Below are 14,259 nucleotides of genomic sequence, written 5' to 3' on the forward strand. Positions count from 1 at the left end.
ATATGGAACTGTGTACGTGTTGTACTTGTGTGTGGAACAAGGTCGAATGTATGTCGTATGCATGCCAGTCTAGGTTGGCTAGAGGTTAAACATAGAATGTCATATTTGTTGATGGTTTTTCTCAGAAATATTATAACAACTAAAATGCCATACATTTTGTATAAGAAATTATCTTTTAGTTCAAACATACATAATTATTCCACTAGACATGCTGCTGGAGGTTATTTTATCTTACCTAGGGCACTCTCTCAAGGTACGGTATTATATAGAGCCATGAAGGATTGGAATGCCCTTCCAAATGATGTCACACAACAAAGAAATATGGTAAATTTTAAAATGAAATTAAGAGATTATTATTTTGAATGTAATTTCAACCATCAGTAGCCTATTTTTTGTGTATTTTTTGTGTATTTGTAAATTGGGTCCTGATATTCATACTTTGTGGTGGTTCAATGTAGGAGCAGGTAATATATTTTTGTTTTTATGTATTAATGTGTTGTGTGTTAATGCTTTGTAGATGTCATGATGATGGAAAGACCCCAGGAAGAATAGCTGCTGCAAGTCAAACGCTAATGGGGATCTAAATAAACTAAACTAAACTCTGCAAATTAAGCCCATGACATCTAAACTATTTGACAACCGATGCTAAAACTCTGACGTATGTGACATTGAATACACTCACATGACATCTTAGCTCATATTTATATTAAAGGCTATCCTCTGTAGGGGAAAAAAACATTGATTCTTGTACTCTTATTTCATCAGTCTGTCGGCACTATGCACAGTGCTAGACTTAAAAAAAAATGAATTTGCACAAAGCCATGGTGGCCTTGTTTAACAGATCAGAAATCTGAATATATAATATATTGATATTTATATTGACGTATAAAAGTAAATCCCATATCATATTGTGTAGTGTCAAAATACGTGGAATACTGCTCCATGTTCAGTCTTTGAAATCGACTTGAATAGAGACAGGGAGACGGGAACAGAGAGATATTGGGAGAAGAAGAAGAGGCAAAGAGCAGGAGCAGAATGAGCATTCCAACCTCATTTGTATTCTCCACCATCCAGTTCACTCCAGTTCATTTACATCTCTGCTACTTCCATAGCAACAGCAGGGGGGCTATCAGGAGCATCTTTGATATAGGTACATGACTCTGAAAAAGATCTTGTCATTTCTCTCTGAATAGATGCCATGAAAAAAAAACTCCTCTTTTGGTTTAGGTGGGGCTCTTTAAACAGAAACGTATCCTGTCAGAGGTGTACTTCCATTGAGTTTATTTCTCATCTCCAACCAGCACTCGTAGACACATAAGCCTGCGCTGGAAATGCCATCATTGCACAGGAAAGGAATATGATCCTGTAGCTTTGCACTTGACAATTTTACTGTGTTCAGACAAAACACGAAAACTCTGAAAAAGAAAGGTTTATGTTTTTTTTCCTCTAATCCATAAGAATTTGAACAGATACAGGGCATCAAGTGTTGCAGCCGGACTAAATGAAAATGCACTGCACCAGCAGGAAAACACAGCCTCATCAAATTCCATGTACAGTTGTATGTAAATCAACCTTTAGGCCTAATTAAGCTCCATGGGGCTCATCAAGGTCATAAATCCCCTTTTTTCATAATGCATTATTGACTTCACATCATCTGCACATGTCGGCTGACTGCACTCGCACAAGCACACAGTGTCATCTCGCTGTCTAATATCGGATAGCCCTGGGGCCAGGAATTGTGTGAGTGTGTGTGTGCGTGCGTGCGTGCGTGCGTGCATGCGTGCGTGTATGAGAAAAAAAAAGAGGGAGAGCTTTTTAGGTCACACACAAAAAAAAAACAAGGACATCTTGTGGAAATGAAATGGCTGCAATGACCATCAAACAGTAAATTTTGTCTCATGGACCCTAGCAGCGGTCATTTTAAGTTAAATTACAATGCATTTTGAGATGATAAGAGTGGGGTCAAGGATTTTATCCCGTTTTATTATGACAGTGCTCATGTAAGTTCAATGCAATATTAGAAACTGGAGATGTAAACCAGTGGCTTAACTAAGAATTGATACAGATTTTTCAGAATTATGTGAGGTTTATATATAAAATTGTGTAATTTTAAAGTGGGCTGAAAGCACTTTAAATGTACTTTGGTTGATTAGAAGTGGACTTATCCTATGAGTCATCTCCAGAGGGAACTGATATACAGTTGTGCAGTGCCTGCTCATAGTGCCTTTTAGAAACAGCAAACTTTTTGGACCTTGTTATGCAACTTTATCAGCAACAATATATCAAGTGATTTCAAAATGGTGCAGAGTTTAAATGTGATACGGATGTGAGTCATATTTTTTTGTAAAAGACCATTCAGACTGTATTTGTCATATGTTTGTCAGAGCTGGTCTATGTCATTTCCACAGTTCCCATTACAAATAATGACTAAAATGGACTGAGATACATTGGGTAGCTCAGACTTCTTTCTCTGCTCCAATGAAGCGTTTGATGCTCCTCGATTCAATAAAGAAGCATTTCCCAATGGGTCACCAGTGGCAGTACACACAAATGAGAAGGGTCCATCTGCCTGGTTTGCATTCCCAGAGAGCACTTCCTCAACCAGACCACAGCAGTGGTTCCTCCTCCCAAGATTGGCTCTCATGTGTATGCATTTGTGCCACATTATTCAGCCGGTGCTTCAACTGACCCCCACCTGGCATTTAAATTCCCTGACCAACAGGGTAGTCATGCCCTGATGACACGACTGCTGCTCCAACTGAATTCTTTATGCAGCTCTTATTCAGACTAGACCAGAGACTTTCTAGGTTAGGCAGATTCTTATGTGACTCAATGCTATTTTTCCTCATCTACATAGGCCTTGTTCAAGGTTATGAACATTTACACAGTACTTATCTCAGAAATGCAACACAAGAGGAACAGTAGTTTTGTTTTCTTCTTTTGATGGAGGGACTATTATTTTCAGATTTCCTGTGGTTCAAGAATTGCATCCCTTTAACCCTTGTAAAGAAAGTTAAAATTGAATTTTACTCAATTTATCTAGGATTTATTGGGTGCCATTCAATCAAATCCAGAGGCTGAATATTATCTTGATGACTTTTTGTCTCACATATATTTTTCCCTCCAGTGAAGTGATTGTTTTGACATTCAAAAAGAAGCCCTCCACCCTAACATTATTTTCATTAGAAACTTTCAGATTTGGATTAACCTCATCTGAATCAGGTCCAAAGACTAGGCCTGCTTCCTTACATTCTCCCTCTTCCAGCCGTTTGCATGTCACAGCAGGGGCATTCTGAAGTTCTCATTTAAGGATTTATCAGACGTCTCTCATGTTTATCAGCCTTAATTATTGCTTGTTGGCTATTTAAAAATAATTTAGTGACTGCGAGGGGTAGTTGATGGAAATTAGGGCACAAGAGCAACTATTAAGCAAACGCTCCAGCTGAGCTGTGTCAGTATTATAAAAGACACACTTATATATTTAAAGGAGATGATTCAAAATTACTTACATCATTTGATATGGATTTATAACATTTTCCAGAGGGGGCATCTGTCTTTGATTACAATTTTATTCAGCTAATCATTGACTTAAAAGTGGGTCTCAGAAGCAGAAGGGCAAGCCCTTGACACTTGAATGCACTCAGTGGTCATTATGACTCACAAGGTCAAAAGCTGTGTCACATGCGGTCAAGTCGTAGTGATCTGCCAGAGCACAAATGGCCTGAGCTGGCATGTGTTAGGTTTGACAGCAAGTCAACCACCACGTCCTGCCTTCCTCTAAACGAGGACCGAGAAAAGTGGGTAAATGATGAACAGCTAAATAATGATGATAAACAGCATCATTATTTACTACAGCATATTTTAGCAGCCTGGGGTCAAGCTGCTTCAGACAAATAAACTTCACGCTACACGATCTTGACAAAAAGAGGTAGAATACTGAATGTGCTGCTTCAAAAATGGCCATTCAGAGTTCTTTCAAGAGGTCCTGGTTCCCAATCCTTTATATTTATGGGCGTAGTTTCACCACCCCCACAACCCGCTTACAGGAGCCTCTTTGGGATTTATGGCTGCTCTAAATCAGGACTGATAGCAAGAGGACAAAGAGGATTTCTCTAAGGGCAAACAGGGATATCTTACATCTGACTCTTGAGCATGAACTGTAAAATCCGTGATATCACTATCCTTTGTATATATTATGGTCTCTTAACAGAATCTGTCATTACATGTCCTGCAATCAGGTTTCTTTGCATTACATCCCAACCATAGACACACTTTCCCGCGAACTTGCCTTTCAACAGTGTCCTCACAATGAAAGCATGATTACGCACCCCTCGAACACCTGCAGACTGTTGTTGTTTACATGAGGTATTTCAGCTGTTATGGAATAGGCATGAGTTAATGGTTTCATAAATAGCAGTTCAAGGCCACTTCAATGCATTCATCCCTCAGAAGCTCTTGTTGAAATCATGAGGTGCGGTGGGTCTAAATTGCGCACACTGATAAATACGTGTATTTCACCTCGAGAAGGAAACCTGCATAAAGGAAAAGGTTCATTCATAACATCATGGCACCGGTCTCTAATTTAAAGAAAAGGCTCAAATCTATATAGATAACTGTTGAGTACTGCCATGAGACCTGAATGCTGCAGTCTAATAACCTTAAAATTCCAAAATATTACAGTGGCAAGCGGGACACAAAGCTACATTTGCCCTTTGACCGGATGAGCTCGTTCATTTGTCTGGCTCAAGGTGTACATGCTGGTACCCGTTTGAAATAGCATGTACACTGGGTAATGAAAAACATACTCCTCATCCACCCCTTCCAGACAGCACTTCATCAGCAGCCCTTGCGTGAGGTCTGTCTGCCGTCCTTGATGTCCACCACACAGGCCCTAGCAACATAAAAATATTAAAGAACCAAGAGGCCAGTGCTATTTCTGTCATCATAAGGATAGCTTTAGGTCTTTTCTCAGAATGCTTTCTTTGCTACATATACCAGAACCTTTTCATTGAATCCTGCAGCCAACCCAAGTTTAAGACATAAGTAACAAACAAAGAACAAAGGAGCAAACAGAAACTTTCAAAATGGGGGCATAGCTCTGACAAATTGAAGCCTGCTTATAAAAAGATGCCCACATACTGCTCGTCACATCTGCCACGGTCAGATCAGAGGCAACCAACACAAGAACAACACAATAAATGTTCCATGAATAAAAGGTTTTTTGTTATAGACCACTGCACTGGAGATTGATAAGTGATATTTGTTTTCAAACAGCTGGGAATCAGTGGAGAGGCTCAACGGGTTATGACAACATGTTTTGTAGATTGTTTGGGATATACTTGTTAGGGACCCACATGATTCTACCAGGGCAAGAACAAAGTGAGACAAAGCATGTCGATAAAATACAGACAGTTAGGGACATGTTGGTAGATGACTAATCTATGGTGCCTGAGATCCCACCCAGCAAGTGTCTCATGGGACTCGTGTGAATGCCCATTATCCACAAAGATCAGCACTGAGAATGATGGGAAAAGGTAGGTTTCACACCGTATCTGCAGCTCTGTCACGCTGAACCATTCTCCTAGACAACTCTGAAACCCAATTAGGGACCATGTTAGAGGTTGAGCAACATGTCAAGAAACACTGTCCTGTTGTTTTGTGGGAGATGTCTGCAAGACTCATGACTAGATTAGACAAATAGCCTTATCGTTGTAACGAGAGAAAAAACTCAGACTCAAAATAAGTGAAAAATGAAGGGACAAAGAACTTCATGTAATACAATTTAGTGACCCAACTATAACAGAGACACTGAGGAAAAGCAACTGGAGTTGAAACACGGCATCCCGTCTGAACTGCAGCATCAGTGTCACGGCCGGGATCTCAGCATGAGTTATGGATAGCAACAGCAAACAACAAACTAATGATGCTTCCCAAGGTTATCTCTGCATAAATAACCATTAAGAAGAGTGCTGATGCAGCAGCCCAAACCCACAGACACTGAACGCGGGCCACCAGAAAGCCGTTAAAAACCTTTGGCAAGGGCAGTGAATTAATAATTATGAGTTTCAGACATTTTGGGTTAGTGGAACATCTTTTATCTGCCTCAGTATCCAGGTGAAGGTCTGTGTTTGGGTGGGAGGGAAGAGGGTGGCATGATGTCAATGCCCCGCCATGCTTTTGCATGACAAACACCAACCTGGAGCCAGCTGTGACAAAGCCCTAATCCAGAAAATCCCTCCTTCCTTTGCTGAAAATCCTAATGAGGATTTGAAGTACTCGGCAGGGAGGAGACCCAGGGGCTGTGGTTACACCTTGCCACTGCTTGCTCTCCCTGTCATTGTCTCCTTATCTCCTTATTGGCCAAGCCTGGCTGGCGATGAAAGAGACATGACAGCATGGTGGGCCTTCGTACACAGGCCCCACGCCTGCCTGGCTCCACGGGAAGCCAGATTCCGCAGTCTGCCACAAACAACCAGGATGACATCAAGGAGGAGGTAGAAAGACAAAACCATCAGAAGTTGTTTAAGACACACACGGCAAGAGAAAAATCCAGCCCTTTAGCCTGAACAGTTTTGGTGCTGTTTCCAACATTAAGCTAATTGGAAGCTATAAAAACTTGCTTAATAGGCAAATAAGCGTTTCATAGAACAATTACCAAAGAAATTATTTGTTTCTATTAACAAATTAGCTACGGGGCCGGCCTTTTCAAAGTGCCTTAAATACCACATTAAGTGATCAGGGAACAGGAGTGTGGCGACGCAGTGGGATGCTATTCTTTTTCCATGAACACAATTCTGGCGCAAATGAGTACTTCAAAAGAACAGGTCGGCTGCCTGTGGTTCCACAAATCCTTATTTGACAGACAGTACTTTGATATTACTTTTAAGATAACATGAACAGCTGAGGGATTATTAGACAACTTGTTGCAGAGTAGGCGTATGATATTAGTTTACCTTATTGGATTTGCCTGTTCCATTCCATGACCCCTATCAGCCTGTTCTAATATAGCTGCATAAGCCGTGTGAACAGGCTTCTTCAAGTCCAATAAAAACACGTACATGGCCAATTCTGAAGTTGTATAAACATGTTTTCATGCTTAAACTAAAAGGTAAACTAGATCACATAAGTACAGTAGATCACAGTACTGGGAGGGGCCGGATCCTGTTTTTGCAGGTTCTGGTTCACACAAAGCCCTGGGCTTTTACATCCAGTAATTACATTTCAGCACACCTTGATGATTGTCTATTTCACTCCATTGACTTTGAGATGAAGGCTTTAAGTCTCATCGTGTTCCTTTTCACTTGGCACAATAAAGGGACTTTTAAAGGTGCCCTTCCCTGTTGCCCTTGAGAAATGTCAAACACTTCAAACATTTTAAGCTCAGAGGAGAAACAATAGTGCGGTTTCAGGGTGCGTTGAAGCAAATTAATTCTACAGGTCAGGCTTGCTCCCGCATGTTACAACTGAAACACAGCTTTTTTTTTTATGGAAATGGAAGGCCAACACTCAATCAGCAGAAAAGAATTGCTGAATTATTGTTACACAAAAATTGACATGACCTACTTAACATTGTTTGGCTCTCAATAAATTTCTTTTGCTGATTGTAATGTTTGCAGACTGTAAAATTATCTCATGAAAAAGAGAAAAAACAACATTCCTCAAAAGATTCTTCTGTGAATACAGTGGCAGTGTTATTTTTTTTAACTGGTTGTATTATTTTTATCTTTATTTTTTGCTCATTTAAAAACAGTAAGTCTGTTTATAAAAAGAGGAGCTGCATCACCACCAGATAAATTCCAGAGAAATGTAACACAGACACATTTTCTACTAATTCATTCTTGGAACTCCGTCCAGCATGTTGCAAACTTTACCCTCCCTTCCTCTTGACATAGAATCCTTTCTCTGCGCTCTAATTCTGCCTTGCTGTAATTCTAACAATCTCTGGGAAAGCCTTTGAAGAGAGCATGTGGCTGAGCAAGGTGTGAATTGTTATTCAGTTGCTGATACATACAAATCCTTTCAACCCCACCAGACTCGACTAAATTATTTTGGAAGACATGTGATCCCATTTAATCATGTCCTGCAAGGGAAATCATAGCAGTTTTTTTTTTTTTTGGTAAAAAAAAAAAATATATATATATATATATATATATATATTATTACCTCTTAAATTACACCTTCACCTCATTTCTGGTAGGTTTCTATGGTGACATCCACAAAGGACACCAGTAGGACAAAAAGAAATAAACCTGCTGCTCTAAAAGAAATAAACCTGCTGCTCTAAAAGAAAATCCATCCTGAATGCCAGAGGACAAACTTGAGTTGATGCAAAACAATATCAAGGATATAGAAAAAGATATCAGTTACTTCCCAAGTACTTCCTACATAACTCTGTTAATAAATAAATGTTTGTGGTATTGATCACAACCCAACTCATTACTTTGAAATACTTTGCAAAAGGGACCAATGTTTGCTTAAGCTGATACATTTTAAGGATGTTAAAAACACTATGTTTCTATCGTTGGTGGAGTTTGTGATTCCACTGGAAAGTTTCTGCTTGTTGCGATGGTTACTTTGTAGGAATGCTAGGGTTGTATTAGCGCGGTCAGCCGGCTCGTAGATAAGCTTTCGTCCAACAAGATTTTCGTTGGCTGCTCAGTGGAGGCCGATAGGTCTAACTCGAGCTTGTATAGCATTTTCCAGATGTCTACTGAACGCTTACTCTGAGTTGTTCCAAACTTACTTACACCATGTCAAAGTCGACGCTGTTGCTGCATTTTGTTAAAATGGATGAACAAATTACAGCATGCATATCATAGCTCCACAAACAACATTATATGTCCTCTAAAAACTGCTGTCTACAAATTGTCTTAAATGGTACATTCCTCAAACATTCTTGCACTAGGATTGCCAGTTAAAATAGTTATATATAGAGAGGTTGCAGATTAAAGCTGGTAAGCTTTGATCTGAGTGAGTTGTTATTGTTTCAGTATTTTATATCTGAACAATTCCAGCTATTTATCTTTATTTATAATTCATCTAACGGGTAGGATGCGCTAGTACTGAAATGTATATTCCAAGACTTTCAAACAACCACAATAAATAAAACCACAGCTATTACAAAAAATTAAAAAATATATATTGTAATTGTACCAGTAGTGCCATGACTGTAAACAAAAGACTTAAAGAGTATATATAAACACATATAGCTACATATACAAGTATTTCACTGCAATTTAACATATTCCATATGATTAATTTTGAAAGGGTTTAGCCTCAGGGTTCCTTTGATATGAACACTATGCCCTAACGTAATTCAAATAATAGGACAAATCAATTTTAGAAACCTAATGCAGCTGGCGGGGCTGCTGGGGTTGTGGATGCATATAAGCAAATTTTTTCATGGTTAAGATGGGAGGAAAATAAGGGAAATAGGGGATGAAAGCCTTGGTGAGTCACCTGAGAAAATACAGACTAACAGAGACACATAACCAGCGGAGGGTGAGAAATGTATATAAGAGGAGTTCAAAGAAGAACACAGTTTCAGTCTTAGCCAAGTCTATATCTCTTCTTCAGATGTAAAGAAAGAGAAGAAACTAACTTTAAAACTTTATTACAGCATTCCACTAACCCATTTAATTCAATTATAAAAATGCATTAAAAAGATATTAGGGGTAGACGCGGTTTAATGAAGCATGTTTACTTGGGGATATCGTTTGTAATGAAGTGTTTCTGGACTGATTTCTGAGACTGAGATGGGAAAAGGGAAGGAGGTGAGTGTGTGTGTGTGCTAACCAATGAAAGGGTAAGGTGAATGACAATATAAATGCCATAATAATAAAAGGGCTTGTTCCTTTGTTGCGTTTGGCCATTTGTTCCCATGATTTCTAGCATTGCGTGGTATTTCCTCATCTACTATGAAGCCTAATCTCTGACTGCAGAAGGGTATAGACTAGCTACTGTATGTGTCACCTCATAACATCTACAGTTAACACTATCACAGAGGTAACACCATACAGTGGTGTGTCAGAGGCCTTAAGGCTTAGACACACCAAACCGACATCAAAGAACTGCCGCCACAGAATGCCGACTGTGATGTCGCCTCATGTTGTCTGTGTCTGAACCAAAAAGTTACATTGAACACACTGCAAGACTAAAGCTAATGGCCAGCTTGGATGTACATTCTGCACCTGCATGCAAGGAAATAACTCTTTATACCTGAAGGTAGCAGTAGTCCTTAAAAAGGAAAACCAGAAGAGCTAGGACTGGCTAGGTGTGTAGAAAAAGCTACAAACCATCGTACAGAGCTGCCCTCTTCTCAGTCATATTAATCGGTTGGTCTACAGTTCATTATTCATTCGACATGACCATGTCGTTGTGAAAATATTCATGCATTTAAATGTTCAAGTGAAGATGAAAAACTCTTCTTGTGTGTATGCCCCCTTGACCTCACCATTTGCTTACTTTCGTCACATGTTTTCTCATCGTACAATGCTTTGCTAAGCTGAACCTCCAATGAGACACATCTCTCAACATGCAAACTTGGCTAAAAAGACACCATCAGAGGTCAGGACGTACGGCAAAAACCAGGGTTCGCAGACGCTCACCAACCGCCTGACACCAGCAAACTGGGAACCATTGGCTTGGCGCGTCACGGCTCTTAAACAACCATTAGGGGTACGTGAAGATCTCTCACTGGCTTCCCGTCTTGTACACACTTTCGACCGATTTGTGAGAAGCACCCGGTAAACACAGGATGCTCTGCAACATTGAAAGTAAACCCTCTGAGGTGGTAGCCATCATTCTAGCTCTCTAAATAGATTTACTTATAGGTCTTGAAACTGCTCTTTGCCTGAGGTTTTGGTTTAGGAGATGTTTTATCAAAGTGCTGACACTTACGGAAAACACATGATTGCACACAGTCACTTTTAAGTGAGTCTATACAGATAGTATCATGCTTTACTCTGATAGTAAGTAGTACGTCTTCAGATTTCATATTCAACTATATAAAGTATGAATAAGATCAAAGAGCACCCAGATGATGGACAAGAGACACATATGGTTTTACATATTGTGCCAATGTGGCTTGCTTCTCTTTAAATTAAGCATCCTGCAAAATCATTACCTACAAAGTTGAATCTGTAATCCTACATTATTGAGGTTTTTTTTTTGTTTTGTTTTTTTATCTAATAAAGCAGGTAGAGTGAACAGTTGGCCAGAGCTTCAACAGTTGGCTCAGATGAACCAAATCTGTTACGGCTCTGCTTATATTGCTCTAAAAAGATGCCAGCTTTGGTTTATTCTAAATCCAATCATCAAACCTCTAAAGTAATGTAGTTCTAGTCTTGTGATTAAACACTAATATGTGCAGGATAGGATTTATAAGTTATGTCTTGGATGCATAAATCTTACGATGCAGCTGAGAGTGATTTAATCAAAACTAAATGCAGTATGATTAAAACACATTCGGGCTTTATATTTTTCAAGGTGTGAAATCTGTGTGTGTCTGCCATGAGACACAACATTTTAGCGAGGAATTTACAAATGGATCCAGCTCTGATGCCACTGGGAACAACTGACGCTTTCAAGCAGAAAATCTCAGACAAATCACAATTTACCAACTAATGAAACCACTCAAGATTATCCCCCATCCGCCTGTGCCCACTGTCCTCCAAGCTGCATTACTTACACAAGCAATGTCTGCACTCAGAGGAGCAGATTTGGCTTAAGCCACAATTTTACCGTTCATGCTATATTCCTAAATAAGACAACAACAACAACAACAACAACAAAAAAGGAAATCTGGCACTGGCTTTCGGTGAGTCTGAAACATCACCCACTCAAAAGGTGCTGTAAAAATACTGGCATCATAACAAATCAGAATGTTTTTTTAGAGACAACATAGACAAGTTTTTTTTTTAAAACTTACCCTCTGTGGAGTGTACTTGGGCAAAGGTGATGAGAAACCAGCAGAAGGTGTGTAGTTTCCACAGGGAGCATGCCATGGTGCCTGGTGTTGACGGTTTGTGGCAGGTTTGTGTTGCGACTAACAAATTCTGGTTAGAAAAGTCCAAGCCACCTGGTCTCAGAGATGCTCATCATTGATCCTCTCACCTGTGGAGCAGACCAAAAGAGACGTTCACTTTAGGGATGAAATTTAGTCCACGTGTGAGCTCTGTGTCTGCGCGTCCTCACAGAGGAATCGACCCGTAACATCCGTGTCACACGGCACTTGATGAAGTATATACATTCCACTGCATAAATGTGACAAACCTTAAGCTGTGAAATGCCACAAACCTACGCAAGCTACTGAAATAAGCCCCAATAATCCTGAGAAGGGAAATCCCTTAATGGCATCTCAATGCTAACCATTTCAGTGGCAGGGAGGGGGGAGCGGGGTGGGACCAGGGCTGTCGTCAAACAGAGGCCCGCCCTGCCCATCTCCTCGTAACCCCCTAATCAAGGGATGCAAACATTATCTACTTTTTGTGTTTGCTTCTAAGAGTTTATACCTTTTAGGCATCTTTAAATTTTAAAACAGTTTTTTTCTTTTTACTGTCCCGTAGCACATCTCAGTGTGGAGTCATGCTGATCAATAGCACTTATGTTTGTGATCTCAAAGAAATTACTCTGTATACTGTAAAGCTTCCAGATGACTGAGCCTCAGAGTAAAAAAAATTATATCATATTTCATCAAATGTGGAAAGTCACCTTTACCGGAATACATTTTTAAATACACATAGAATTTCTCTTGTACTAAAGCAGAGATAGAAACGTAACAGTACTTCAGTTTGACTGATATTTTGGCACTCTTTCCACCTCTGTGCCCAAGCCAAACAAGCAAACACTACCAGGCAAATGGTCCCTTCTCTGTGTTGTGACTGACCGCCTTATCTCTCCAGCCCCTTCCCTCCCCCGCCCTTTTCTTACATCTCTCTAAACCAGAATTCCTCCCTCCCCACCTTATCCATACCTGTCTCTGTAGTACCAGTCTGAATGTTTGTTTTTGCTCTCTTTCGCTACAAAAGCAAATGGCCTCCTCCCTGACACAGATACAGTGCTGGAGCTGTGTAGGGTGAAACCTAATGCCTACCTGCGCGCCCAGGCATGCGTTTCACACTACTAACGGCTCCCTTTTGTCTGTGTGTTTACACGGCTGGGCTAAGCACAGTCCTCTCACTCCCATGAACCATTAGCACATTCACCATGGGATATGGCATCACTCCGGCAACAAGACACATAGGGCCCCATTAGAAACTGTTTTTTTTTTTTCTTTTTTTTTTAGCACATTCAAAAACAACATTCCATTTTTTTCTGCGTCTGCAGCCTGCAACTGGTAGTTAAAATTCAAGGGGCTGAGTGTTAACCATCATACTAAAGGCTAACAAGAAAACTCCACTGCAAAGACAGAGAGGAATTTTGTTAGTCATATACAGTAAGATCTGCACAGATCAGCTTCTGGTGCCTCCTCCACACTGGAGAATATCAACAGCCTGAAGGGCCTTTGATCTGTTTCGTGTGAGTTCTCAGACGGTGTAATAATTCATCAGTGAGAAAACATGTGGAGTGCACACATTAGCCAACAAAGTTATAATTAAACCTGCCACAATCACCTCATCTAGTGTGACATTGCACCTCACCTGAGACCTCTAATTTTAGAGCCATTTACAGGAGGTTAAGGGGATCAGAACACACGCAGCCACAGTGTATTTAGTTTCAATGGAATAATATGCAGTCATGAGGCTTGTCAAATGAAAGTTGATCACAGAGACCAAACATATTGGATTCCAACAAAAACCTAAGCCTTGTTTTTTATCAGGGCATGTGGCACCAATTAAGTTTATCAGTAAAGTGTCTACGTATAATCAGCCTGCACTCAAAGAGCATACAGTATAATGAGACCTTAAGCTGATTGTCTCCGCAATAAAGCTGTATAGTTAGTATATAGGCTTAAAGAGTCTTAGCTCTGACTGCTCAGTCACAATACTTAGATTACACATGTGTTTGCAATGTCTTGAGATGTGGATGATGATAATCTCATTCAATCATTCTATTGTTATGCACAATGATACAGATTTATTCTAGTCACGTGTTCACAGTTAAAAATACAACACTTTACACTAAGGTGTTTAATAGCTAAACTAAATTTGCCTATGTGCAAACTGATAAGGAAAAATGTGATGGAAAATGGAGACAAAATTGGTGATAGTTGTTTTTAACATAACTGTACAGAGCACAAACACACGGAATCTCTCCCTT

At 39.9% G+C, this 14,259-nt stretch overlaps 1 protein-coding gene across 1 annotated transcript in view; it reads right to left on the reverse strand.

The window, feature by feature from the left end:
* The window catches only part of adgrl2a (adhesion G protein-coupled receptor L2a), a 95,171-nt gene that overhangs the window by 62,360 nt on the left and 18,552 nt on the right, over positions 1 to 14,259 (reverse strand). Inside the window, exon 2 of the mRNA XM_084549158.1 lies at positions 11,930 to 12,114. Within this exon, the coding sequence (XP_084405284.1) occupies positions 11,930 to 12,005 (76 nt within the window). The 5' untranslated portion in view covers positions 12,006 to 12,114. The remainder of the gene's footprint in view (positions 1 to 11,929; positions 12,115 to 14,259) is intronic.

The sequence above is a fragment of the Chelon labrosus genome, assembly GCF_963514085.1.
Source record: "Chelon labrosus genome assembly, chromosome: 7".
NCBI lineage: Eukaryota > Metazoa > Chordata > Actinopteri > Mugiliformes > Mugilidae > Chelon > Chelon labrosus.